The 27,206-nt window shown below is 49.9% G+C and overlaps 2 protein-coding genes across 7 annotated transcripts in view; one reads left to right on the top strand and one right to left on the bottom strand.

Moving 5' to 3' along the window:
* Window positions 1–3,732: 3,732 nt before the first annotated feature.
* On the top strand, window positions 3,733–10,234 carry Tmem37 (transmembrane protein 37). Of its 2 annotated transcripts, none has more exons than XM_087579978.1 (2): window positions 3,733–3,830; window positions 9,409–10,234. In XM_087579978.1, the coding sequence occupies exons 1-2, from the start codon at window positions 3,777–3,779 to the stop codon at window positions 10,015–10,017; spliced, it is 663 nt and encodes a 220-aa protein (XP_087436104.1). In that variant the 5' UTR covers window positions 3,733–3,776; the 3' UTR covers window positions 10,018–10,234.
* A 4,130-nt stretch (window positions 10,235–14,364) lies between these two features.
* The window catches only part of Sctr (secretin receptor), a 56,860-nt gene continuing 44,018 nt past the window's right edge, over window positions 14,365–27,206 (bottom strand). For 2 of the 5 annotated variants that reach the window (XM_087581770.1, XM_087581768.1), the window contains exons 9-14: window positions 24,211–24,271; window positions 23,647–23,716; window positions 22,556–22,647; window positions 21,298–21,424; window positions 15,943–15,984; window positions 14,365–14,788 (exon numbers count right to left, since the gene is read on the bottom strand). In XM_087581770.1, the coding sequence (XP_087437896.1) occupies window positions 14,621–14,788; window positions 15,943–15,984; window positions 21,298–21,424; window positions 22,556–22,647; window positions 23,647–23,716; window positions 24,211–24,271 (560 nt within the window). In that variant the 3' untranslated portion in view covers window positions 14,365–14,620. 5 annotated transcript variants of the gene reach the window in all.

Raw genomic sequence — 27,206 nt, 5'->3', positions numbered from 1 at the left:
TTTTCTGTCTTTGTGTGTGTGTGTGGTATATAGGTTTGTGTGTGTGTGTGTGTGTATGTGTGTGTGTGTGTGTGGTATATAGGTTTGTGTGTGTGTGTGTGTGTGGTATATAGGTTTGTGTGTGTGTGTGTGTGTGTGTGTGTGTGTGTGTGTGTGTGTGTGTAACAGGCTGAAACAGACACACACACAGAGGGAGCTAGGCACAGCAGTCTGGGCTGTCATTCCACCCTGCATCTACCTTGTCTTTGAGACATGGTCTTCCGCTGTCCTGGAACTCACCAAGCAAGCTAAGCTTGGCACGAGTGGATACCTGTCTCTGCCTCCCTGGTGCTGGCATCGCAAGTGGGTCATAGTCCTGGGATTGCAGGTGGGTCGTAGCACCTAGCTTGTTTTATGTGGGTTCTGGGTGTTGCACCCACATCTTGGTGCTTACCAACAGAACCATCTCTCTAGCCCGCTGTTTCTCTGTATGTGTGGTGCTGGCAATCAAACCCAGGGACTTGTACACACGTTTGTCTGTAACAGGTGAGCCCTCCTCCACTGAGCCTCAGTTCTTTGCTCCATCTGATGTCTTAAGAATTGTGAGGGCAGAAGAAGCAATTTTTTTGTTATAAAGACCAAGCTGTGGGAGAATGCTTTCTGACTGATTAACAACATTAATGCTTTTTGGTTGGTTAGTTAGCCGCAGTTCGCCTGGGAACTTTAAGACACTGTCTTGGCCTGGGTCTTATCAGAGAGTGGTGGGACATGGGGGGAGGGAGTTTCTCTTTTGATGTCATTCCTTTTTCCCAAATCTGACCAGGTTTACTACTAGGAGGAGGGGCAGAGGCTCACACCTGTCAGACCATCTGGAGAGAAGGCAGACAGAGATTTTGTGCTGTCTCAAAGCTCCACATACCTATCCATGCTGCCTCTGGTTCTAACACCTAAGGCCCCACCCTGCCTGTCCCTGTCTACCACGGGCTCCACCATATGGACACTCCTGCTGTTACTGGAGTTCTGAAGGTCACAGCCTGGACCCTGGCAACTCTAACAAGCCAGACTCTGCCGCTGGTCCTCAAGTGGCCAATTAAACAGATAAGTGGCGAGTGAAAAGCAGAGAAAGAGTTATTCACTGGCCAGACCCAAAACAAGAGAAATAAAGAGGTCCAGCCTCAGGGTCCTGACGTGAGGGTCGGCTTTCAACAGAGGGCAAGAGCTGGGCATAGCTAACCTGTCCTGTCACTGACCCAGCCTTGCCTCAGCCTTAATCTCTCCTGCAAGGTGATCTAGCAAGTTACCAGGGTTGTGTAAAAACAAAACAAAAAACAAAACAAAACCAAAAAAACAAAAACAAACGAACAAACAACAACAACAACAAAAAAAACTCTTCCCTGGATACAAATCTGTGCTCTCTGGTGCCAGGCGTCAGCCTTTCCCTCCCCAGCATGGGCTTCCCCAGGGGTTTCCTTGGGGTCCATGTGTGATAGTCAGAGGGAGAGAGGCACAGGCCTAATAAGTAGCCCAGGCTAGTCTATATAGGTCTTACAGTGATCGGCATGACTCAGCTTCTAGAGTGCTGGGCTTAAAGCCTGTGTCACCTCAAGTCACCTCAAGGCACAGTGGTCTCTCTTTCGAATATCTTTGTCTCTGCCAGGACAGTGTCTGCCCTTATAGTGTCACTGGGAAGGAGGGTGTGCTGAGGGATCTTGCTGTGGATTCCTCAAGCCTAGGGTGCTGGATCTTGCCACAAGCCGCACCCAGACCCCGGGCCTTGTCCTGTGCTCCTTTGGGAACTGGACCGACACTTCCTCATTTCTGCTTCTTAGACCTTCTTGCTGACAGGGCATGCTACTCTAAATTCAACTGATTCAAGACTTCTCTATTCTTATAAACAACAGCTAAAAGGCACCCTACCCGTAGTCACGCACAACCTCAGAAGGCACGAGATGGGGACGGATTATGAAACAGGACAATTCTTTATTTTTTTCTCTTTCTCTTTTTGGGATAAGGTCTCATGTGGCCCAGACTAGCCTTAAACTCACCATGTGCTCCGCCCCCCAAGTGCTGTGATTGCAGATGTCTGTAACATCTCATCTACGTAGTCCCCGGGATGGAATGCAGAACTTCAGCATGCTAGGCAGACCTTAACTCTGAACAACAGCTTCAGCCATAGCTCCTTCTGGTGCTTCCTGTGGGCGCTGGCAGTAAAAAAAGGTCCAGTAAAAAAGAGCAACCCAGGTTCCTCTAAAGAGTATTTTAGAGCTGCTTGACTGAAGGGACAGCCACAGGCCCCCAGGTTGGGGAGAGGTAGGTCCTCCTTCCACTGGAATCTTGAGCTTCAGAGAAATGAATGCCTGGCTTCTAGAATCCTGGACCGGGGAGAAAGCAGGTGGCACCATGGAGAGAACATGGTGGACGGAGGAAAGCCAAGTGGCTGGACTTGGCCAAGAGCCCTTGGCCTTAGCTCAGGCCTCTAACCCAGAACTAGCAGTACCAAATGTCACCCAGGGCAGGTCTCAGCCTGGTCCCACTGGTCACAAGTTCCAGGGAGGGGCCCAACAATGTGTGTTTGCACCAGCCAGCATCTCAGGTGGCCCTCACTCAGAGTGGGAAAGCAAGAGAAGGCAAGGAGATGCCTCCACACCCTATCTGTTTGCCCCAGGACTGGCTCTGGGACTGATGAAGGGTTTCTACGGTAGGAAGCAGAAAGTGCGTCTTCCTGGTTTCCCCGATGGCTCCTTCCAGGGAGATAGAAGTGTAGTCTTTTCAATGTCCACAGGTAAACCAGAGAGCTGCCTGCTGAGTCAATCCCTTAGTCAGCTCTTGTTTTATCTTAAGCAGGACCCCACCCACCTTCTTCCCCAAGCTGGAGGAAGGAATTAGGTAACACTAGCTGAAACCCTTGCCTTCGGACCACACCGTCCATCCTTTTGGGGTGGGAGTATTTTATTATACTCACCTATACCCCCTCCCACCCTCGTTTACTTACACTGCTGGGAAAGAAACCTAAGGCCTTGTGCTTGCTACACTAAGCTCTTAGTCACCCTCCTCCCCTCCTCCCTCCTGGCCCTTCTCTTCCTCCCCCTCCTCTTCTGCTCCACCGCTCTCCTCCCTTCTCTCTAAGATTACAGGGTCTCACCCTGTGTCCCGGGCTGCTCACATAACCCAGATTGGCCTCTTACTCAAGGCAATTCCTCTGCATCAGCCCTTCAAATGCTGGGATTACGGGAGTCTGCCACCACATTTGACCTAGTGTTTGCTGATAGTCCCTGAAGGGATCAAAGAGACAAGAACGCTGTCACATCCTCTTTAAACCGTAAACTAAGGCAAGTGATAGCCTCCGAAGGTTCTGGTCCATTCACATGTCACAAAAGCTTTGTAAGAGCCCAGCCAATCACATATTATCTCACTTATTAACCAAGGCTCAGCGATGTTAAACCCGCGATCCAAGGTCACACAGCCGCCGGTGTAGACGGCAGAATCCTGGCGGGATCCTCCACTTTTTGCGCCCAGGTGCTCCTTCCCGACACTCCGCCCTTCAGACTTGGACTGGAACCAAATTTCTCAGTCCTCGAGGAATCTGCATCCAGGGGAAGAACGTATGCTGGGTCACCGCATACCCCATCTCTGGGACCCAGAGCGCTGCTGAGTCAGCGTAACCGGAGCAGCCCAGTGATCGCGAAGCCCCCGCCCCCGGCTTGCGCCCCGCCCCGAGAGAGGGCCAACCCCGCGGACGAGCACAGCCGGAGTGCGACAGCAAGGCTAGGCGACAGCGCTGCCTCCGAGAGCGCAGCATGACGGCCATCGGCGCGCAGGTAGCCCGAGGGACCCGCGGGGCGCAGAGCCGGGTACAGTCTACTATGGGGGAGGACTGGGAACCCTCAGTGACTGAAACCTTGGGTCAGGGTGACAACTCCCCAAGGTGACCAGGTCTTGATTGGACACCCTTCCTCCTGGAGGGTTTCTCTGAGAGCGGTCCGGGGGTACCTGCTCCCCCAATGCAGCTCGCTCTGCGCAATCTTCTCAGCCTCTGATGGCGCTCTGAGAGCACCAGAGGCCACCAAACTTTTCTGCGGGGTCACCAGTGAGTGACCTATCGGTTAGGCTTTTCTCAGGGGTCGTTGGGAATCTTTAAAAACTGGGCGTCTAGAGTGGCAGACTGACAGGATGGACTTGGAAAAATGCCAGGCTTGGTTTATGTAACGGACGGAGGACGTTGCTCGCGAAGCCAGAACTTTCTGGGAGCGGGATCGCAAAGACCATCTTCCTCCGAAGTGCGTGTGAGGAGCTAGGTGGAACTGAGGTGGGACTGGGGACCCGACGCCCCAGGAAAAAGGTTCCTGGGACAGAAGCGGCCGCTTTCCCTAAGATCTGCCTTCTTTTGGAGCAGTTCTGAGTGTTTGTGTTGGCTGACAATCTCCGCATTCCTGCCCGCTTCAAAGGGCGGTCGGGAAGTGTCCACTACCCCGCGGGCCAGCTTCCTGCTCACCCAGGCATCCCGGCGGCTGGCTGTGCTCCGGGCTGTCCACTGTCCGGTCTTGCCCTGAGAAGTACAGAGGTCAGTTGACTCTGCCTTGAGGTCCTCAGGGCCTGATAATTTAGGTAGTGTTCCGCCCATTAATCGTCATTATTTTTATCATTATCAGCCCTGCTTGAGACAGACAAGATCTGTTCTTGCTGCTCTCAGACTCCTGGGCTCAACCCGCCCTCCTTTCTTAGCCTCCCAGTACCTGGCATTATAGGAATAGCTACCTTTACAGCTCTACCCATTTTACAGAGAGATAACTGAGGCTTAAAAATAACCTGGCCACAGTGGACAGTAGGTTGCCAAGTGACAGGATGTAGACAAATTCAGGTCTTCCTGACTCTGAATCTCACTCACACCTTTGGTAACAAGGAGAGAAAAAAAAAAAAAAAAAAAAAAAAAAAAAAAAAAAAAAGCCCTGCAAGGCACCCACAAACTCTTTGTCCAGAACTGTTGCTAGGGTGTGGTAGGGACTCTGATTTGGCGACTTGTTTTTCTTTGTTCCTGGGCATATTCCAGACCATTTCCAGGGAGGGGGCGTGAGAGGAAGGCACAGGAAGAAAGGAGGAATAAGCCAAGGTGTGGGGGCACCCCAAAGGAAATACTCAGAAACCTGTGTGGGTGTGGGAGGGGCTAAACTAAGAAGCCACTGGTAGGAGCCCCTTTAGGGAGAGGGGGAGGGGGAAGGGGGAGGAGGGGAGAAGGTGAAGAAAAACAAAGCAAGGAATAGGAAGATATGGGGGAGAGGAAAGAGGCAAGGAAAGACGAAAAGGGAGGGGAGGGGAGGGGGAGGAGGGAGAGGAAGAGGAGGGAAGGAGAATAATGAGAGGAGGAGGGAGGAGGGGAGGAGAGAAGAGAGGAAGAACAGGAAGAGGAGGAGTTAGAGAGATCGAGGAAGAGGCAGTAAGAGGTAGAGGGGTGGGAGAAGGGGGGAAAGAGGAAGCAAAGGAGAGACAGCAAGAGGAGAGAAGGGAGGAGGAAAGGAGGGTTCCCCGGCATATTTGCCCCAGACTCAACTGCTGTGGAAGTGAGGAAGACGATCTACAGCCCAACTGTCAGTGCAGGATGCAGAACACACTTGTCCCTACTGAGGGAAACTTGGCCAATGACTTCATCCCTAAAACAACCTTAGGTGTTAGGTACTATTAGCACCCTCTAGTGGAGAGGAGACAGGGTAAAAAATGACAGGTAAACACCAAGACCTGTTAGGGCAGGCCTCCCTATTCCAGCTCCTTGAGAGGCTGGGGCAGGAAGATCGCAGGTTCAAGGCCTACCTGGGCTAGCGTGAGTGTTCATCAGACTGTCTCAGAATAAAACGTGTAAAAAGTGTGTGTAGCTAGGGTAGAGCACTTGCCTAGCACGGAAGGGTCTATATCCAGTAGCAAGAATGGGCACAAGGCCTGGAGCCTGCAAGCAGAGGTTGAGCTGAAAGAAACAGGCACAGGCTGCAGAAGAAATGTTACTGTGTTAGAGGTAGTCAGTGCTGGGATTGGTGGCCTGACCCAGGCTTGGGCAGAGTGCTCATTGAAGAGTCGTGAATACAGGAGTGTGAGAAGTGAGTATACATAGTTGGGGTGTTGTTGGTCTTGGGGAGCAGAGGCCCATTCAACATGGCACTGGAGTTAGCCTCAGAAGCCTGGTTGAGTCAGGTCAGTGGAAATCATGCAGGGTCACACAGGTTCAAAGAATGGGTGAGCAGTGTTAGCAGAGGAAGTGGAGGCCCTGTGTGAAGGGACTGTCCTAAGGCACAGAGATGAGGCTGACAGGGCAGGACTGGCCGCATGCTTCTGCTTTTCTGGCCCCTCCACTCAGCATGTGCCATTCAGCTGTGCCACCCTGCCTCCAGGAGAGGATGGCAGAGTCACAGATGTCATCAGAAGTTGATGGATGTACCAGTGGTATGGGGTGAGGCACACAGGTTCGAGATGAAGATTGCAGTAGACATGATGGGGCTGGTGAGACTGACTGCCCTCAAGACTTGAGAGCCACCTGTGGCCTACACATTTTATATGTGGGGATGAGGGGTGTGGAATTCCCGGGAGTGCCCTTCCTCCTCAGGCTCTGTCTACCTTGTGTTTCTCACTGGCCTAGAACTCAGCTGAGCTAGCAGACCAGCGATCCCTAGTGACCTGCCTGTTTCCCTAATACTGAGACCCCTAGCACCCACCACACCCAGGTCTGCTATGTTTTCTAATATAGGTTTTAGGGATGGAATTCAGGTCTCTTATTTTACTGACTACCCCTGTGATGTCAAGGTCTCTTCCTGGCCTGGAACTCACCCAGTAGGTGAGACTGGCTGACCAGTGAGCCCTCCCTACAACTCCCCTTCCCCAGTGCTGGGATTACAAGTGTGCACCAACAAGCCCATCTTTTTTTCTTGGCATCTGGGGACTGAGCTCAAGTTTCCAAGAACTTTCCAGACTGAGACACCTTCCGGGTCCCACACATCTTTATCAACATGAGCTTTTAACCCTGGCAGTTTTACGAGTGGTCAGTGAGTTTTAATGAAGCCTGTTTCAAGTCAAGAAAAGGGTACGTGACACCAGATCTGTCACCTCTGTCTGATCCCAGTGTGGTGTCTTAGCGCCTGGAGATTAAAGTCCAGTCTGGGTCTGGGACAGGCGGGGCTGAGGAAGGGACTGGATGTGCCTGTTTCCAGACAGTGTGAGGCCTAGGGTCAAAAGGTGTCTGAGCTGGCCTGTGTCTTGTGACTGTTCTCTTCATCCTTGGCTGTCCCGTCTTGTGACCATATTAGTCTCTAGGGATTTTAAACCTTGCCAGGTGCTTTCCTGCCGGGATCGCCAGCTTCCCTGGGTAGCTTGGAAAGCAAATGCCCGCTGGAGAGCTGGCTCCATTGGGAAAGTACTCGCTTAGTTAGCATGGGTGAAACCCTGGTTCCAAATGCTAGCACCAAATCAAACAGTGTGGTGGTTCTCCCGTCGTCCCAGGAGGAAGAAGGGTTAGAAGTTCAATGTCATCTTTGGCAACTTAGTGAACCAAGACCAAATTTGTATATATAAAATTCCAGCTCAAAATAAAGGGAGGGAAGAAAAGGAGAGAGACAGAGAGACAGAGACAGAGAGAGATAGAGAGACAGAGACAAAGAGAGACAGGGACAGAGAGACAGAAAGAGATAGAGAGAAGGAGACAGAGAGAGACAGACAGATAGAAAAAGACAGAGAGAAACAGAGACAGAAAGAGACAGAGAGCGACAGAGACAGAGAAAAAGAGAGAAAGAGACAGAGAGACAGACAGAGACAGAGAGAGACCGACAGAGACAGAAAGAGACAAAGGCAGAGAGACAGGAAGAGACAGAGGCAGAGAGACAGAGACAGAGAGAGGAAGAGCATGTGAACACACAACATCGAAGCCATAGGTTGATGCCAGGGTGTCTTCATCTACTTAATTGTTTGAGACACGTCTTTCACCGAATCTGAAACTCATTGATTTAACAAGACTGTCTATGAGCTCCAGAGATCCACCCATCTGCCCCTAACCCCACCCAGCACTGGAGTTACAAACATGCATCATCACCATGTCTGGTTTTTTATGGGGTGCCAGAACCTGCCCTCAGGTCCCACGCTTACACAGCAGGCCTTTACTGACTCACTACCTCCCCAGCTTTCGCCGACAGCCTCCTACCAGTCTGCCAGGAGCCAGGCTCAGCACCACATCTTAGAAAGGTGTGGCCCACACTCCCCTCTGGAAATCTTTGTTTACAGCGGACATACGGTGCTCCCTGAAGCCCCCCTCCCTTGTTTGCCAGCACCAACCAGTCCATGTGTGTGACCTGCTTCTGAACATCCTATGAAGGGAGTCACTCATAGGATGGAGGCTCAGTCTATGAGGAGTCGCAAACGGAAGCACAAGTTGCAAACTTGACCAATTTCCCCCATGTTCTCCCTCAAGTGCAGGCCTAACACCGTGACAGGTACTAGGACTACCCCAGTGTCTTGACACATGGCTTTGTCCCTGCCCTCCTAGTGTCCAAGGAAGACAGTCAATAGCATGTTAGTCCAGCATATCATCAGAATGGAGCAGAGAGCAGCACAGGGCACCTGGTGGACAAGAGCAGTAGAGGACCCAGTGGGCTGACTGGGTGGGAAAGACATGCATGAGAACAGAGGAGGGGGGTGAAGTCAGGGGACAGCAGGGACCCAGGAGGTTTGAAAGAGGACCCAGGCATGGAACTATATTAATTAGAGTGCCATCCATGGTGTGTGTGTGTGCACGAAACCTGCATGCATGTGGAGTTCAAAAGACAACCTTAACCGTTGTTCTATAGGCACCATCTTCTCTCCCCTCCCCCTCCCCCCTCCTCCTCGAGTCCCCTCTCCCCCTCCATCTCCCTCTCCTCTTCCTCTCCCTCTCTATTCCCCTCTCCTCCCCCCTCCCCCTCCATTCTCCTCTCCCCTCCCCCCTCCCCCTTTCCCTAGCCTTCTTCCTTTCCCTGACCTAGTCTGGAGCTCATCAAAGTTCCTAGTTCATCCTGGGCTTCGCTGGACAGCCAGCCAACCCCAGGGATCTGACTCTCTCTGCCTCCCTGGCACTGGGGTTATATACATTTGCTAGGTAAAGCAAGCACTTTACCAATAAGGCCATGTCCCCAGCTCCGTTTGGGCTTTTCACTCTCGGTAAAGATCCTGAGATGAAGAACAGTAAGGGATTAGTCTGCCATGGTTAATCGCCTGACCAGGCTTCAGTAGAGGAGGGAAGACAGGTAGAAAAAGGAATCCCCCCCTCCCGTGAAGGTGGGTCTAATAGGAAGCTGGGTGGGTCCGTTCAACGTTTTCCATGGTATCAGAGCAGAAAGCCGGGCTGGAGGAAACGGGATTGCATGCTGGGTCTTCCCTGGTGTCGCGGGCCCTTGCCAACTCATTGCTTCCCGTGGTGTCTTCCAGGCCTACAAGCTGTTGGGCCCTAAGAGGCCTCACCGGTCTTTCTTTGAGTCCTTCATCCGGACACTCATCATCGTGTGCACTGCCCTGGCCGTGGTCCTTTCTTCGGTCTCCATCTGCGATGGTCACTGGCTCCTCGTGGAGGATCGTCTCTTTGGGCTCTGGTACTTCTGCACCATCAGCAACCACAGTGAACCACACTGTCTGAGAGACCTGAGCCAGGCGCAGGTGCCCGGGGTGGCTGTAGGCATGGGCCTAGCACGCAGCGTGGCCGCCATGGCCGTGGTGGCTGCCATCTTTGGCTTGGAGCTGCTCATCGTGTCCCAGGTGTGTGAGGATGTCCGCTCACGGAGCAAGTGGGCCATCGGTTCCTACCTCCTCCTGGTTGCCTTCATACTCTCCTCTGGGGGTCTCCTCACCTTTATCATCCTCCTCAAGAATCAGATCACCCTCATGGGCTTCACCCTGATGTTTTGGTGTGAATTCACTGCCTCCTTCCTCTTCTTCCTCAATGCCACCAGCGGTCTTCACATTAACAGTCTCACTCGGTCCCCTCCAGCGGGGACCCTGGCTTACAGAAAGCAAGGTCATGACGGGACTTCTCTGATATAGGACCTCTGGCTGAGACTGCACGGGACAGCCAGCGACCTTGCCGCTGACACTGCCTCTTAGGCACTACTAGCTCTAGAAATGCTGTGGGAGTCTCCTCAGCTGACCTCCAGGGCAGGGGCCAGAAGAGTACCTCAGTACCACAGCACAGAGAGCTGGATAGGTTAGACAAGCTATTAAAGATGTCAATTGTGAAATAAGAAGAATATCCTAAAATGTCTTCCTCGGGTGTTTTCTTCCCTGACTGGAATAGGGTTTGAAAGAGACCAAAAGTCAGTTCCTGGCTGGCTACCCAGGTATGTAGGGCTCAGACCTGTTTCATTGATTGCTCTGGGATCCGCATCCCAGACTTTTTTTTTTTTAAAGAGGATTATTTATTTTACGTATATGAGTACACTGTTGCTGTCTTCAGACACACCAGAAGAGGGCATCAAATCTCACTACAGATGACTGTGAGCCACCATGTGGTTGCTGGGAATTGAACTCAGGACCTCTGGAAGAGTAGTCAGTGCTCCTAACCACTGAGCCATCTCTCCAGCCCCCTGAGACTCTTTTTAAATGTTTTCTTGTGTATATGTATGCGCTATTTGTGCATATGTGTGTGTGGGAGGTATGAGTGTGTACATGTTTTCACATGTGTATGTGTTCATGCATGCGTGTGTGACTGTAGATACAAGTGTGCATACACAGAGGTCTCACGTCTGTGTCTGGACTCATCCTCAATTGCTTTTCTACCTTTAAAAAAAGCTTTATTTATTTATTATTTATTTATGTATATGAGTGTCCTATCTGTGTATATACCTACATACCAGAAAAAGGCAACAGATCACATTGTAGATGGTTATGAACCACTATATGGTTGCTGGGATTCTAACTCAGGAACCCTGGAAGAGCAGTCAGTGCTCTTAACCACTGAGCCACCTCTCCAGCCCTGCTTTTCTACTTTATTCATTGAGGCAGGGTCTCTCAATCAAACCCAGAGTTCACCTGTAAGGCTAGTCTTTTGAACTAGCTTGCTCTAGACATGCCCCGACTCTGCCTCCAAGGCCTAGAAATACAGGTGTGTCACCACACCCATCCAGATTTATGTGGGTTCTAAGGATGCTTGTGGCAAGTGATTTAATCACAAAGCAATCGCCCAGCCCAACTCCTGGGACTCTGGAGGTTTCTAAGAATGGCTCAGTCTTCCACCTAAAGGGCCAGTCAGTGCCTGGGACCTTCTCCCGTCAGCTTCAGGAGACTTTGCACCCATTTTCCTGGCTTTATCAGGATTCCCCTAGAAAGTCTTGTCGATGGTAGCTTTCAATCTATTGACTTAAAGCCCGCCCTCCCCACCCCCTGTCCTCTGTGTGGACTCACAAGCTTTGGAACACCCTTGTTTCTAGGATCTAACTGTTCTCTCTCGGCTTAGTTTGAAGTCTTCCTTGAACAGCTGCCCAGCAAGGGTGCTCAGATGATTTCTAAGGGAAAAAGTTCTGAGGCCAGTTTGGACTCAGGACTGTTTGCCAGGCCGTCCTTGGTGAGGTTCTGGAGGCCTCAGGGTACGTTTCTGATCCTGGAGCGCCTTTCAAAGAGCACAGGCTTTCAAGGCTGAGTTCCACAGTGGGTGAGGAGACAAACAGATACTGTGTAATCATTAACAGCTTGCAGGGGATAGGTGGAGGTGAAAGGGGTCAAGAACCAGTGGAGATTTCCATACTCACAGGAAGAACTGCTCTCCCTCCCTCCCTCCTGCCCCCCCTCTGTGTGCATGTGTGCACATGTATGGAGGTGCATGTGTGTGCACCCATGTATGGAGGCCAGAGGACAACCTTGGCTGTGTGGTTTCTCAGACACTTCCCACTTTTTAAAAAAAAAAAATCTCTGCGTGTGGATGTGGGCCCACACATGCCACGGCACACAGGTGGAGTTCAGAGGTCATTTGATCTCCTCCATCTTGTTTGAGATAGGGTTTCTGCTGCACATACCAGGGTAGCCAGCCGGTGAGCTCTCAAGGCTTTCCTGTCTCCTTTTCACTCCGAGGGCGCTGGGATTACAGATGTGGTCACGACTGCATCCAACTTTATGTAGGTACTGGGAATCCCGGCTTGGGTGTTCGTAGTCATGTAACAAGTGCTTTTACCCACTGAGCCATATGCTTAACCCCATTTTTTTTGTTTTGTTTTGTTTTGTTTTGTTTTTTGAGATGGCCTGGCTCTGGTCTAGAATTTGCCAAGTAGTCTAGATGGGCCAGCCAGAGAACTCCAGAGTCTCTAGTCTCACCAGGGCTGGGATTGCAAGCACACACCTCCATGCCCAGCTTAAACAAACAAAAAAAAGAGACATTGGTCATGCAGATTGAACTCTAGTCTTATGCTTGTAAGACGACTAACAGATCAACCAGCTGAGCTGCCTCCTCGGGCCTCAGATCTGAAGTTCTGCTCATTCTGTTGCCTCATTTCCAGTTTCTTCCCCACCCAGAAAAACAGGTGAAATGTTTTCTTTAATGTTCTACAAGATCCCTTTCTCCCCCAGACACCGATTGGATTTTTAGACTTTCTCATCTTGTCGAAAGGGTCTCTTCCCAGGGTAGCTGTGCGCCTACATGTGTTTTTTTGTAGTTTGTTTTTGTCTTTTCAGGATTTTTTTCCCCTGGAGATCAAACCCAGGGCCTTATATATGCTAATCAAATACTTGCCCACTGAGGACCCATTTTATTTTGAGACAAAATATTGCCCAGACTGGTCTCTATTTTGTGGACTTAAGTGGTCCTACTGCTTCAGCCTCCCAGAGTAATATCTAATGTGATTTTTGTACATGTATAGATACATATTCATGTGTGTACACATATGTGTGCATTGGAACTCAGAAATCAATGGTAGGTATTGTTCTCCAGAATATATGCCTTGTTTCTGAGGCAGTGTACCTCATGGACCTAGAGCTCACCGAGTGTGCTTTCCTGGATGGCCAGTGAGCCCCAGGGCCTCCTGCCCCTGCCCCAGCCCTGGGATTGTATCCATTACAGCCCTGCTAGGCTTTTCCATGAGTTGCTGGGACTGAACTCGGATTTTCAGGTAATTTACCCACTGAGCCATCCTCTAGCTCCTTCTACGATGATTTAAAATATCTTTATTTTACTTACCATTGCGCGTGTGTGTGGGTATGGACATATGAGCTGTTCTTTCTTTCCCCCTTTGCATGGCTTCCAGGGCACTGTTACTGGCTGAGCCACCTCTCTAGTCCCAGTTTTTAGGCACTTTTTATTTCAGATCATCTCCCATTGCTAAAACTGGACCACCCCCGACACAGACCTTGGAGGTCCCACAACTGGTTGATTAGCTTTGGTTTTTCACAGTGATGAGGGTCATTCATATCCAAGGCCCAGTGAATCTGGGCTGGCACTCTCCCACTGAGCCATATTGCCACCTCCACCTGAGGAGTTTGTGCGGGCTGCCTGGTTTTACCAAAATCCGAGTTCATTAACCATTCAGTCTGACTCTCAGCCAGGGAAGGGGTCCCGAAGCAACCTGCATGCAAATGGGAGGCCATGTCTCCACTTCTGTCTGGGTTCCCCCGTTAGGTTTCATTTTGGAAGAAGGTTAAAACATTTCATCCCTGGTCATCCTCTCATGGAGCCAAGGAGTGCAAACTCGGCATGGAGAGCCAGAGTTATGGAAGCTTAAAGCTCAGGGAGACGGACCTTTGTCCTTTCCTGTTTGAGAGTTGGGAAATCACCACCTGCCTCAAAGCCCAGATATAAAGCAAAAAGTCTGTGGACTAGGGCTCCATGGAGATATCACTCAGCTCACAGAGTGAGCCTGCAGTGAATGAAGCCGCAAGTCTGATTGCCAGTTGCACTCCTGTAATTCTAGCACCTAGAAAGTGAAGGCAGGAGACTTGCAAGTTCAAGGCCACCCTCAGCTACCTAGGAAGTACCAGACCAGCCTGGGCTACAGGAGACGCTGTCTCAAAGTAACAAGACTTCCATATCAATGTCGAGTAGCTTGGCCAAATCTTGGGCCTTCCAGGAGCTGTGTCTCACCCACAGAGAGTACGGCTTATTTTCTTATGCACTTACTCTCCCTGGAGTCCTCTTACTATATCAGGGTTATATAATGAAAGGGGGTCCGATGCCCTGTGATTTTATAATTTAATTTCACCTTTGTCCTGAAGGCTTGGTGAGAGAGCTATAGGATAGGCAAGAGCTGTCTGAGGCCAAGGGCCTTGATTCCTCATATTTTCTGTGCTTCTAAGCGTGTCCTTAAAAGTGAGATTTGGAGGCAGGGAAGCTCCCTCCTCCTGTGGGGACGAGTTGGAAAGTGATCTAGAGCACACTCCCTCTCTAGGTAGCAAAAGACTGACAGACTAAGGTTTCTCTGGGTGTCATTTTATTCCCCTGCCCCTTCTGGAGTTGCTGAATTGCTCTTCTTAGAAGAACAAGAAAAACCAAGTCATGGGTCCGTTTCCTGCTCCGCGATGACCTAGTAGTCTCCTCTTGCTTGATCTCCGAGGAAGCTCGGACCCGAGAGACAAGCCTGTTCAGCCAGTCGAGCACGAGATGGCTATCAGACAGATGTCCGTCCTACTGAATATCCAACCCTTCGTCCGCTGGCGCCTTGCTGCAGCCTCAGATGATACTGGCCCTGGGGATGCTCCGGCTTTGCTCAGTGCTAGCCTTGGTGCTGTGGGTGGGGCCGTTGGTGGCGTTGCTGAAGGAGTTATTGAAGGCCACAGGGCGCAGCGGGAACTCTTGAAGGTGCCACTGGCGCCATTTTTTCTGAACTTCCAACTGCACCTGCCCAAGACCACCATCAGCTGCAGCAATTGCCTGGGAGGGAAGGCCAGGCCTCTGCCTGGAACCTCGCTCACTGGTTGGCCCAGCTGCTCCTGTTCTGCCTGTCCCTTTGCCAAAAGGCCTCTGAATGACCATTTCCTGTCCTCCCCCGTATAGAAGGTACTGAAGGCCCCCCATAACCTGAGCACTTGTATAGGTCTTTAATTTTTTTAAATTATATTTTACTTTATTGCTTTAGAGATGGGGACGGGAAGAGTGGGCGAGCCACAGGACAGATACAGGCCATGGTATTCTTGTGAGGTCTGAGGACAACTTGAGTTTCTACTTCCCCCCATCAGTCAGTTAAAGGAAGTGAACTTGTCGTCAGTCTTAGGGCAACCACTCTCACCCACTGAGTCATCCTGCCTGATCTGTACCTGCATCTTCTGACACTGCGTCCCACAAAAAGGGAGTGAGACTTGTTTCACAAACAGCAACACCAACCTTCGAGAGTATTCCCATCAAACTCCTCACCCTGGCTCAGAATCTGTCAGAGGCTTCCTAGATGGGGTCCCCAGTAGAACACTCGAACCAACCTCTTAATTCAGGTGTGAGGTTTGAGCTTTGGGAAACATCTGAGGTCGTTCCCATTCAAGTGCGTGAACCAGACAGATTGGCCAGCAGCCACAGAGACACTTGGCTCTGGTGCCGTAACTTAGTTAGCCAGGGTCAATGACTGGAGCATCATATCATGAAACTGAAGCCTCCATGCAAGGCCGGGGCAGTTCTGAGTGATCCACTTTACCTGTGGGGAGGCTGAGCTCCAGGCAGGACGTGACCAGGCCACACACAAAGCAAGCATCAGAACTGCCGGGAGCTTAGGTTCTAGGGTGGGGTAGAGGGGAGCTGGGCTCATCTGGGTTTGTTGAACTTGTCCACAGATAAGAGGCACCCAGAGAACTTAGTAAGGATCACTTCCCCAACCTTAGCCCAGACTCACAAAATCTATTTCTGCTGGCTCTATCCTGGGTATATTGCCCAGGATGTGAATTAACACGTCCCCTAGGTAACTCTGCCAAGCAAGCAGACCTGCTCAAGAACCCTTCCCAACCCTTTCCACTGCTCTCTCCAGGGAGCCTCTGCATCGGAATCCCATGGTTCCCCAGGACACTCACCTCACCATTGAGGAAGCAGTAAAGGACAGCTACCACCAGACCCTGTCAGAAGGAACTGGGTTAGTTCATAGGCTAGGTTGAGGGACTTAACTCACCCCTCCCATCTGGCCCTGCCTAAGTATGCCTCAAGCACTCAGGGGACCATGCATATCTGTGAACACACACACACACACACACACACACACACACACACACACACGCACACACATACACACACACATACACACACACGCGTGTGAACATAACATAATCTCTCTCTCTCTCTCTCTCTCTCTCTCTTTCTCTCTCTCTCTCTCTAGCACACCTTTCAGCCTTGAAGAATCCCCTATTTGGGGACCATAGTGCCCTGATATGCCTGTCTTATTGAACACAAACCAGGAATCATTTTTACCTATTGACCCTGAGGCCTGTCACATGACCTCTAACACTTTTCAGAGGTGACAAGGGAAGAGCTTCTGACTAAAGGGACGATTCGGATCCCCTGAATGGTAGAGAGGGCCATCTGGGATGGTAAAAAGAGGTGGCCCCTGAGGTATGCCCCTCCCCTTCATCCCACTGTAAGAGGCGCAGCTATCCTGTGGGATATCCTGGGCTCAGGAGACAGATGGCCAATTCCTACTGAAGACCAGGTGTGTGGTAAGAGCAAAGCGTGTACAATGCAGGTGTGTTGTTAGCAATGAGGAAGGGCTCTGTGGCCCAGGCTCTGTGTCTCCTAATTTGTAGGGGTTGAGGCTATCTGGACCTTCTCTCAGTGTTCCTGTTTTCCCCGATGGTGTTCCGAGGGTCTTAGCATGCATCTGTGTCAGGTTAGAGGTGGCCACAATGTCTGCAGAGCCATGGGTAATGTGTAATGGCTGATGCTGTCAACTTGACAGGGGCTAGGATCACCCAGGAGGAAAACCCCTGTGAGGATTTTCTAGATTAGGTTAATCAAGGTGGAAAGATGCTCCCCGAATGTGGGTGGCTCTATTGTCTCTAGGGGAGGGAAAGCTGAGCACCAGCGTTCATTTCTCCCCTGGGGGACTGCCTGTAGCTACTTACCGTGTTGAAGGACCCCAAATGGCAATGAACCTGCCCCTCCATAGTGGGCTTAATATGTACAAGTACTCAAGAATATTGGCTTTATATTTGGTGTGTGTGTGTGTGTGTGTGTGTGTGTGTGTGTGTGTGTGTGTGTAAGTATGCATGTGCTGATTGGTGAAGGCCTAAAGCCAACAAGTTGACACCGGTCATTATCCTCAACTTGGTCTCCCCATGCCTTTCTGAGACAGGATTTCTCCTAACTCGTGACTTCCCAAATGGCCAGGACAGGCAGCTCCATGGATGTACCATCTCCATCCCCTCAGTACTTGGGTTACTGTCACCCCACTTCAGCGTTCTACATGAATGCTGTGATTCTAGATCAGGTCCTCATGTTCATATGTGTGGTGAGCAATCTCCTCAGGCTGGCTTTGAAGGGGGTAGGACTTGAACCCATGGCCTCAGACATGCTAAGTACACGTTCTACCATTGAGATACAAAGCCAGAGCCATACTGGTGAGTTTTTGTTGTAATTGTTGTCGTCGTGTGTGTGTGTGTGTGTGTGTGTGTGTGTGTGTGTGTGTGTGTACGCATTGCAGTGTTCACGTGCCCGTGGAGGCCAAAAGAGAACGTTGGAGCTGTTACAGGCAATTGTGAACCACCTGATAGAGGTGCTGAGAATCAAACTCAGGTCTTTGTAAGGGCAGCAAGAACTCTTGAGCATGAAGCCATTTCTCCAGCCATGGGCCACATCAGTTTGTTGTTGGTGTTGTTGTTGTTGTTGTTGTTGTTGTGGTGGTGGTGGTGGTGTTTAGACAGGCTCCTGCTACATTGTCTAGGATGGTTGGTGGATGCAGGTTCATTCTGATCTTTGGTATGTGGTAGAAACTTTGATACGTTTATATATGAATGCACATATGGATATGTGGGTGCATATATATATATATATATATATATATTTCCTGTATGCGCTTATATAAGAATGCACACACACTTTTGGGGACAGAATACCATCAAGCCTCTCACAAGCCACTGGCTGGCTTGGAATTTGTAATGTAGCCAAGGCTAGCCTAGAGCAAGATGCTATCTTCCTGCCTCTGCCTTCTAAGGGCTGGGGCCGCATGTGTGGACCACATGTTTTTATGATCTTTTTATTTATAGGAAACCCCATGGGGGGTTAGAAAAGCATTCTTGTGTTTTCATTGTTTTCCAATCTCATATTCCCAGTTCTGGGGACAGCGAGTCCCTTCTATATGGAAAGGCAGCTCTGGGGCCCGCAAGCTCTGAAAGCTCACTACTTGCTTTGGTGGTCAAGCCAAATACTTCCGAGCTTGGACCAGACCTCAAATCCCACAGTCAGTGGACGGGTCATAGTGAACCCACTGTCACCTATGCAACAGGACCCTGGCAGGGTCAGGGAAGCTTCTCAGAGGTGGGTACAGGGCACAGCCTGGGGTTGGGTCTGAAACAGGAGAGAGGACAAGATCTGGTTCCCTGCATCTCCAATGAAGCATCTTCCCTGGAGCCCAGAGCAGTGGCAGTAGCCAGCTCCGTCTGCAGAGCAGAATCCAAGTGATGAAGGGAGAGTGCTGCCATCCATCACCCACTGGGAGGTTCTGCTGGAGTCTGAGTGGGAGCACTAGCAAGGAAAACTTAGCCGGGAAAAATGTCCTCAAGCCCCAAAGCATGATCACAAGACTTCTTCGGCAAGGAGTTTACTTTCGTGGTGTATTGGTGTGTGTGTATTTGAGAGAGAGAGTATGTGTGTGTGACTGTGTGTGTGAGTGTGCAAGTGTGTGAGAGTGGGTGTATGTAAATGTGTGAGTGTGTGTGTGAGAGAGAGAGTGTTTGCCAGCCTGCCTGCCTTCCTGACTGTGTGTGTGAGTGTGTAAGTGTGTGTGGTATGTGTGTGTGAGAGAGAGAGAGACTGTGTGTGTGTCTGTCTGCCAGCCTGCCTGCCTTCCTGATTTTGTGTGTGTGTGTGTGTGTGTGTATGTAAACATGCATGCCAGGGTTGTACTTGGGAATGGAACCGAGGGTCTCAAGCATGCAGGGCAAATGCTCTACTAGTGAGCCACAAGCCAAATCCATCGGCTTTCATCTAATGGATACTGTGAGTCTTAAACATACTGTTCCTGCTCTGGCTTCTGGAAAACTCCAAACCCAGGCTGACCCCAGACTTACTATATAGTGAAGGGTGACCTTGACTCACACCTCCCCCTCCTCCTCCCCCTCCTCCTCCCCCCTCCTCCTCCCCCTCCTCCTCCCCCTCCTCCCAAGTGCTTGGTTTACAAAGTACACTGGTTTATATTCTTCCCAACCACCCCTGATAAGTCATCTACATATTTTTCTCCTCTGTTGTTTTTGAAATTGACTTCATGTTATTTTTGGATGGAAATGATTGTAACCAAATAAATAAAGTAACAATGTGAGGCTCCAGACTCCAGTTACGATTTCTTCTTACCCATCTTGTTGTTGCCTTAACAGTCACAGCATTTTGGTGGAGTAGAGATCAGTGATCTCCCCCACTTCCTGGTTAAACCCCATAGCTAGGGGCTGAGAAGATGGCACAGTAGGTAAAGTGCTTGCTTTGCAAGCACAAGGCCCTGAATTCCATCCTGGAACCCACGTAAAATATTCAGGGCATGGTGGCACACTAGGGAGACAGACTGGCTGATCCCTGAGGCTGGCTGGCCGGCCAGCATGGTCTAGCCTACTTGGTAAGTTCCAGGCCACAGAGAAATCCTGTCCAAAAAACAAAATAGAACTAAGGTATACGACACCTGAGAAATGTTGTCCCCTGGCACACTCATTTGTGCACACACACATATGTATAAATAAGACACATAACACTACATACACACATGCATACTCATATACTCACACTCACACACATACACACACATACACACATGCACAGACACATACACCACATTCACACAGGCACACATACACACACATGCATGCACACACACACACACACACACACACACACACACACCACACTGGCACACACACTGTGAGTCTTTTTTTTTTTTTTTTTTTGGTTCTTTTTTTCGGAGCTGGGGACTGAACCCAGGGCCTTGCGCTTCCTAGGTAAGCGCTCTACCACTGAGCTAAATCCCCAGCCCACACACTGTGAGTCTTAAACATACTGTTCCTGCTCTAGCTTCTGGAAAACTCCAAACCCAGGCTGACCTCAGACTTACTATGTAGTGAAGGGTGACCTTGACTCACACCTCCTCCCTCCTCCCCCTCCTCCTCCTCCTCCACACATACACACACACACACACACACACACACACACACACACACACACACCTGCCATCCACAGCCCCCCACCCCCTTTTCCTACTCCTTAAGGGTGACTGGAGTCCAGCCTGAACTCTTTTAACTGATTTTACACAATTTGCTGATGTTTCGAGTTTCCAATTTCTTAGCTTTAAGCATTTGACTTCCCAGTAGAGGAGGGGGGGTTCATGTGCCTGCCTGTGACTTTGGACAGCCTGTGCCTCATTGTGGTTATGAATGTGTTACCTGCTACGGTTGTGTAACACCATGTGCATCATGCTGGAGTGATTTTGCCCTTCTTTCTCCCAGGAGTCAGCCTCTCCCATTTCCAATATGTTTTTACTACTAGAGACTCAAAATCACTTGGCATCATAAGGTCCTCCCCCTGTGGCCCTTGGGTCATCACTGTATGACTTTCAGGCTTGCTGATTCTGCAGGCTCATCATTTATCTCTCTCTCTCTCTCTCTCTCTCTCTCTCTCTCTCTCTCTCTCTCTCTTTCTCTCTCTCTCTCTCTCTCTTTGTGTGTGTGTGTGTGTGTGTGTGTGTCTGCACACGTGTGTAGATGTGGAGGTCTCAGGTATCTTTATATTTTTTTAAAGATTTATTTATTTATTATATATAAGTACACTGTAGCTATCTTCAGACACATCAGAAGAGGGCATCAGATCCCATCACAGATGGTTGTGAGCCACCGTGTGGTTCCTGGGATTTGAACTCAGGACCTCTGGAAGAGCAGTCAGTGCTCGTAACCGCTGAGCCATCTCTGCAGCCCAGGTATCTTTATATTTGACATAGGGTCTCTCATTGGCCTGGCCCGTCACTGAGCAGGCTGGGTAGCTCACTAGTGGTCTGCAGAGATCCTGTTGTGTCTCCCTCCTACCTCATCCTCACTGGGATCACAGACATGCAGCCCATGCAGGCTTTCTGTGGGATCTGGGGATTGAACTCAGGCTCCCATGCTCACGGTGCCAGCACTTCACTGAGTGAGCCATTGCTCTCATCCTGAGGAGTCCTCTTTTAAGTCATGGTTCCCAAAACGTACCTGGAAGGAGCCCAGGGCCAGTTCGAAGAACAGCTGGACCTCCATGGCGTCCTCTGGGGAGAAGGCGAAGACAATGTAGTGGATGCCAAAGAGCGGGATCAGCAGGAGGGTGGACTTGGCCAGGCGCCTGGGGACACAGGGACATGCCGACACTCCCCATCTGACTCAGCCCCAGTCACAGATATAGGGCCTGACCGCTTTAAGTTTGGCTGCAATGTCTTGCTTGTTTTTCTGGATCTCTCTTCTGCCTGTCTCCCCACCTCTGTCACTTATTTGTGTACCTAACAGCTATTTATCTACCATTTATCCATCATCTTCGTATGTACCTGCATACCTACCGGCCATTTGTTTACCCATCACCTACCTGTGTTCTGTCTTTAAGTGTTTGTCTCCATATCTGCCATCCATCTATACAGTTACCTATCTACCTACTTATCTCTGATCTGTGTATTTTGCACTGCTAGGTGCTGAGCCCTGGCCCTCACTCACGCTGGGCAAATATTCTGTTACAGAGCAACATCTCTAACATGCTTCCACTTATTTTGAAAAATCTCCTAAGTCCCCCGTGCTTGTCACGTGGTAAGAACAAAGCTTGCCAGACTCCTGGCTAAGCCTCGGTGCCTTCCGGTCACTCACCTCTATCGGTAACAGCTAAAAGAAACTGTGCCAGCATTTAAATCAGACAGATGCCTGCTCTACTGCTGCTGTGCTTAACAAACAATGCCATGGCCTTTGCGTTCCTTGCCATCTCAATACTTCCTACCCACCTCCTCCCCCTCCCAGCCTTGCAATGGTCAGATCTCTCTGCTTGTCGGTTTCCTGTCTGATTTCATAGTTTCTCTCTGCCCAGTGCCTGAGGTTTCATACTCAGGGTCTAGATCCACCCGCCTGCCCTAGTTGCACCGTCCCCAGGCTGTCTTCACACTTAGCACCGTGGAGTGAAGAGCAGGCACTCAGACGCTGCTTGCTGACTACCCAGGCAATGCCAAGCTTACCTTACTTATAATGCTCTCCACTTACTTATAATGCTCTCCACTTACTTAGAATGCTCTACACTTATAACGCTCTACACTTATAACGTTCTACATTTACTTATGATGCTCTACACTCATTTATGATGCGCTACACTTACTTATGATGCTCTACACTCATTTATGATGCGCTACACTTACTTATGATGCTCTACACTTACTTAGAATGCTCTACACTTACTTAGAATGCTCTACACTTAGAATGCTCTACGCTTACTTATACTTACTTATAATGGTTTGTTTCACTTCCTCTTGTTTCTTGTGTTCTAAGTTTCCTCATCAGGATTCTTAGAATGTTTATGAAGAAGATGAAATTGATCTGCAAAGCAAAAGGCAGAGGTCAGGCTGAAGGTGTTTTGGTTTCCCAAGTCCTCTGTCCAGGCCCTGACCCCTAGAGCTGGGGACAGGAAAGACACCACAGCCAGAATGGCAAATCATAGCTGTCCATCCGGGCACCCAGAGTCCCAGGGTCATAAATAAATCTAGATACCATGGCTGGAAGTAGCAGGCACTGCTGTCCAGGGTCCATGACTCATAGATTTACACAATTTACAGACAATCACTCACTCTTGGGCTTGGAATCCTTGGTGAATCTTGATAAACGCAGGCTTCCCTGAGCCGTGGGGTCCACTTTTATTTATTGGTTTATTTATCTTTAAGTTTTATTATAATATTTGTGTTTTTGCTCGTGCATTTGTGCACACGCATGTATGCACGCACACGCATGTGCATGCTGGTGTCGGTCAAAGGTTAACTGTCAGTGACAGCTTCTCTCTTCATTTGTGGGTTCTGGTGATGGAACTCAAGTTGTCTACTTGCACAGCAAGGTCTTTTTCTCATGGAGTCATTGTGCCAGCCCACCCTCTCCTCTTTGACACAGCACACCACGATGTAGCTCAGATAAGCCTCCAACTCTAAATTCTCCTGCCTCAGTCTCCTGAGTGCAAAATTACCTCACCACGCTTGGAATGAATTTGCTTTCTGGTTGTTGCTGCTGCTGTTGGACTTGGGTTTTTTCTTTGGAGGGAGAGATTTTAAAGGTGTTTGTTTGTTTATGCAAATGTACAAGCTCTAGGTCCTGTGAGAGACTGCCTCAAAAAAATGACATGAATGCCTCCTGACAAGCCTTACCCACTCCCTCCTGCCACTCTTTAGGGAACAGCCTGCTGACCTCTGACCTCTGACCTCTGCGATCCTGCAGTTTCTACCTCCTGGCCCTTGCTGAGAATTCAAGCTCCAGGCTCTCCAACCCTCAGGGTTACTCACTACATCTGAGTTCCCCTACTTGTCCTCAGCTCAGCAGAGGACAGTCACTCACCAGGATGGACAGAATCACAGGCCCTCGAATGACCCACCAGACGGAAGCATTGGCGTTGATGTCCCAGCATCTGTGGAAGAGAGTGTCAGGCATCACTAAGAACGGGGAGCTAGGCGGACAAGCAGACCTGATCCCCAGTGCAGCCTTCGAAAGGAGGAGGAATGTGCTTACGCCCTTAGGCCTCACAGAGTGTGCCCACCATTAAGATCTGTTCTTGCAGAGTTCCTGAGTTCAGGTCCCAGCACCCATGTAGGACAGATCACAACCACCTGTAACTGCAGGCCCAGGGGATCCAATCCCCTCTTCAGCCTCCACGGGCAGCTGTATTCATATGACATACCCTATATGTATAAACATAATTTAAAATACTTATTCTGAAAAGTATGTCTCTCCTATATCAGTTAATGCTGGGCTGAAATCAAACGCTGAATTTCATGCACGCTAGGCGAGCATTTTGCCTCTTGAGCCAGCAATTCCTAGCTGCAGAGGCAGCAGCTACCGAGGCTGATGGTTGGATGATATACTGTGTTCTTGTTCCTCCTCCTCCTCCTCCTCCCAACTTACCCAGTATTTTCTAGAAAGTGCCTGGTGATAGCCCACAAAGCAACAAAAATGGCTGGAGAACCTGAAGATCAAAACAAAGAGAGGCACAGTGTGATAACGTTGACTGCCAGCTTGACAGGATTTAGAATGACTGAACAAACAAGGCTCTCGGTGTGTCTTCAAAGGACTGTTCAGGTTAGGTACACCGAGGTAGGAAGACCCACCCCAGACATGGGTAGCATTATCCCAAGGACTGAGGTCCTGGACTGAATAAAAAGGAGAGTGAGCTGAGTCCCAGCATTCACGTCTCTGCTTCCTGACTGTGGATGTCATGTGAGCAGCTGCCTTGGGTGCACACTGCCCTGCCTTCACTGCTATCATGGACTGTATACCCTCAAACCGCGAGCCGCTTTCTTAAGTTGCTTCTTGTCAGGGTATTTAGTCACAGCAAAGGGACAAGCAACTCATTCTTTAACACAGGCACATGAGTGGACATTTATCCTTGTCCAGGTACTAAGCAGATGACAAGATTCAGTTGCCATGGAACCCCCTTTATCATTTTGTAGCATGTGTGCAGTCATGTGCTTCCGGGGTTCTGTAATGCTATGAGGTCTGCAATGGGGTCAGGTGGATCCTGCAGGGACAATCTCCTTGCAGGCTTGGAGGCTGTGTAAAGGTTGTCTTTATATTATTCAAATGCTGACTTCTGTACCGGCAAAGAGTTGGGTACAGGCCGGACTTTTGGTATTGTTATTTTTATGAAGCATCACCCGTCTCTGTGTTTTATAAACTTTCTTCTCCATTACCTTCTGATTGGTTAATAAAGAGCTTGTCAGCCAATTAGCTGAGCAGAAGAGAAAAGGGTGGGACTTCTGATCTGAATGGGGGAGGTGTCCCAGGGAGGAGAGGAGGGAGGCAAAGGAGGACCAAGAGGAAGGAAGAGAAGAGGTGGCCATGAGGCAGAAGGTCCATGAGTCATGAGGAGCACGTCACCAAGGATTCTCCATGAGGACAGGCATGGAGCAGAGCAAGCCAGGATGAAGAGCGTAGAGCCTATGACTGGGAAGTAAATGGCTTAGAGGGTTAGAATAACCCAGAACCTGCCCAGCTCAACTTTACAGTTTGTTTTTGTGTCGACTATTTGGGTGCAAGAAAGAGAGTCCATAGGCTTCCTCTATAAACTACATCCTACAGGAACATGGATGCCACTGGGTTTAGAACATCCCAGGAGCCTGGACCATCTTCCTGAAGACTTCTGAAAGGGAGAGAAGGCACAGATGCAATTTGGGGAAGCTCTGGTTTAAAACAGGGCACACCTGGCAGAGTCAGGTAGATAGAGGATCCAGCGGGTAGAAAAACCATTAACTTTATTGAAACACTAACTTGTACCAACCTTGTCCGTTGGAATGGGAGATGGGTCAGTAGGTGTGAGTGCTTTCTGGGCAGTGATGTGCTGTCTGAGTCTGAGTTCCCAGAAGCCACATAAAAAGCAGGTATCCCAGGCCCTAGCCCAGGTTGGCCTGGAACTCAATAGGTAACTGAGGATGACCTGGAACTCCTGATGTTCCTGCCTCTGCTTCTTGAGTGCCCAGCTGATGGGTGTATATCACCATGCTGGGTGCTACAGACTGAACGTGGGACTTTGTGCAGGATGGGCAAGAATATATATATTAAGAGATGAGGTTTCACTATGTTGTCCAGAGGCCTCAAACTCCTGGACTCCAGTCATAGTCCTGCTTCAGCCTCACCAGGAGCTGAGGGCCCCACGCTTGCATCACTGTGCCCAGCTTCTTTAGTGTTTCACTGTGGATCATGCAGGGATTCTAATAGGTATGCTCATCTATACAGTGGATGGGGAGAGGCCAGGCACACGGGTGACTCCATTTTAGATCTCTAGTAGGCAAGTCTCTACCTCACTCTGACCCTGTGACTCCAAACAAGGGCACTAAAGGATGCTTTTCAGGATAAACCGAATGGCCCTAGACAAAAGGCCTAGAAACAGGGCTGCCGAGATGCCTTGTTGGGTAAAAGCACTTGCCACTAAGCCTCACGACCTGTCTTTGAGTCCTGGACTCAAGAACCAACTCTCTCAAATTGTCTCCTCACCTCTGCGTGTGTACCGAGGCCTGTGTACGTGAAAGCACAACACACACACACACACACACACACACACACACACACACACACACCCCTTACACTACCAGGCAGTCTCTCTGGGGAAACAAACAGCTTTCTGTCAGGTTGGCAGTGACTCATTCTTAACTATGAACAGAGAGTCAAGGTCACAGACATCAGATCATATCAAAAGCTAGAAACAAAACAGTCAAAGAAAAGGAACAGAGAGGAAACGGACCATGCAGGGAGCTGCAGGAACTTGAACAAAACAACCCCAGGGAGATCACCAGAGAGACAGGGAAGATTACATCTATAAGAGACAGCGGGATGCTGCCGGTCCGGAGCACCAGAGAACAAGAAAGGGCAGAGAAACGAATACACGGTTTCCAAAATAAATACTCAGAAGATGAGATAAAGGCTAGAAGACACCCCCCACCCCCAATGCTGAATAAACAGAGGGAACAGGGAAGATAGAGCAGGAACTTAGGAAAAGAAAGTATGTATCAGTGACTTAAAGGAGTTTCTGCACCAAGAACAAAGTCCGGGCAAACAGAAAGGATCTAAGAGCTGGGTCGGGAGCATCCTCCCAAACGCGGATGCAGTCTGTAGGATGCTCAGTGAGCACATCCCAGGGACGCTGAGGTTGAAGGAGAGAGTCAACTCCCACGCCCCTCCCTCTGTTCCTCAGTACTCAAACTAGCACACACATGAGCCACAGGCCTGCACTTGCCGTGCTGAGGAGACTGAGGCAGGAGGATTGCATGTTCAAGGTCAGCCTAGGCTAGACAGGGAGTTCCTACGTCAAAAACAAAACCAAAAACTGCAAGAAAAAGAACTGGAGCCGTGCCCTGTAGATGAAAGCAGTAAGATTTCAGGGAGAGCAGGGGAGGGAAACTGTATCA

The sequence above is a fragment of the Rattus norvegicus genome, chromosome 13 (genome assembly GCF_021556685.1).
Source record: "Rattus norvegicus strain SHRSP/BbbUtx chromosome 13, alternate assembly SHRSP_T2T, whole genome shotgun sequence".
NCBI classification, from domain to species: domain Eukaryota; kingdom Metazoa; phylum Chordata; class Mammalia; order Rodentia; family Muridae; genus Rattus; species Rattus norvegicus.
The sequence above is the reverse complement of the archived record's forward strand: the minus strand, read 5'-3'. Positions and strand labels throughout refer to the sequence as shown.

Excerpts from the sequence above, each read along its gene's own strand:
- Tmem37 (XM_087579978.1), top strand. The coding sequence starts at position 3,777 with ATGACGGCCATCGGCGCGCAGGTAGCCCGAGGGACCCGCGGGGCGCAG. Across the intron at positions 3,831-9,408 it reads CCCGCGGGGCGCAGAGCCGG|GCCTACAAGCTGTTGGGCCC; the intron begins GTACAGTCTACT and ends GGTGTCTTCCAG.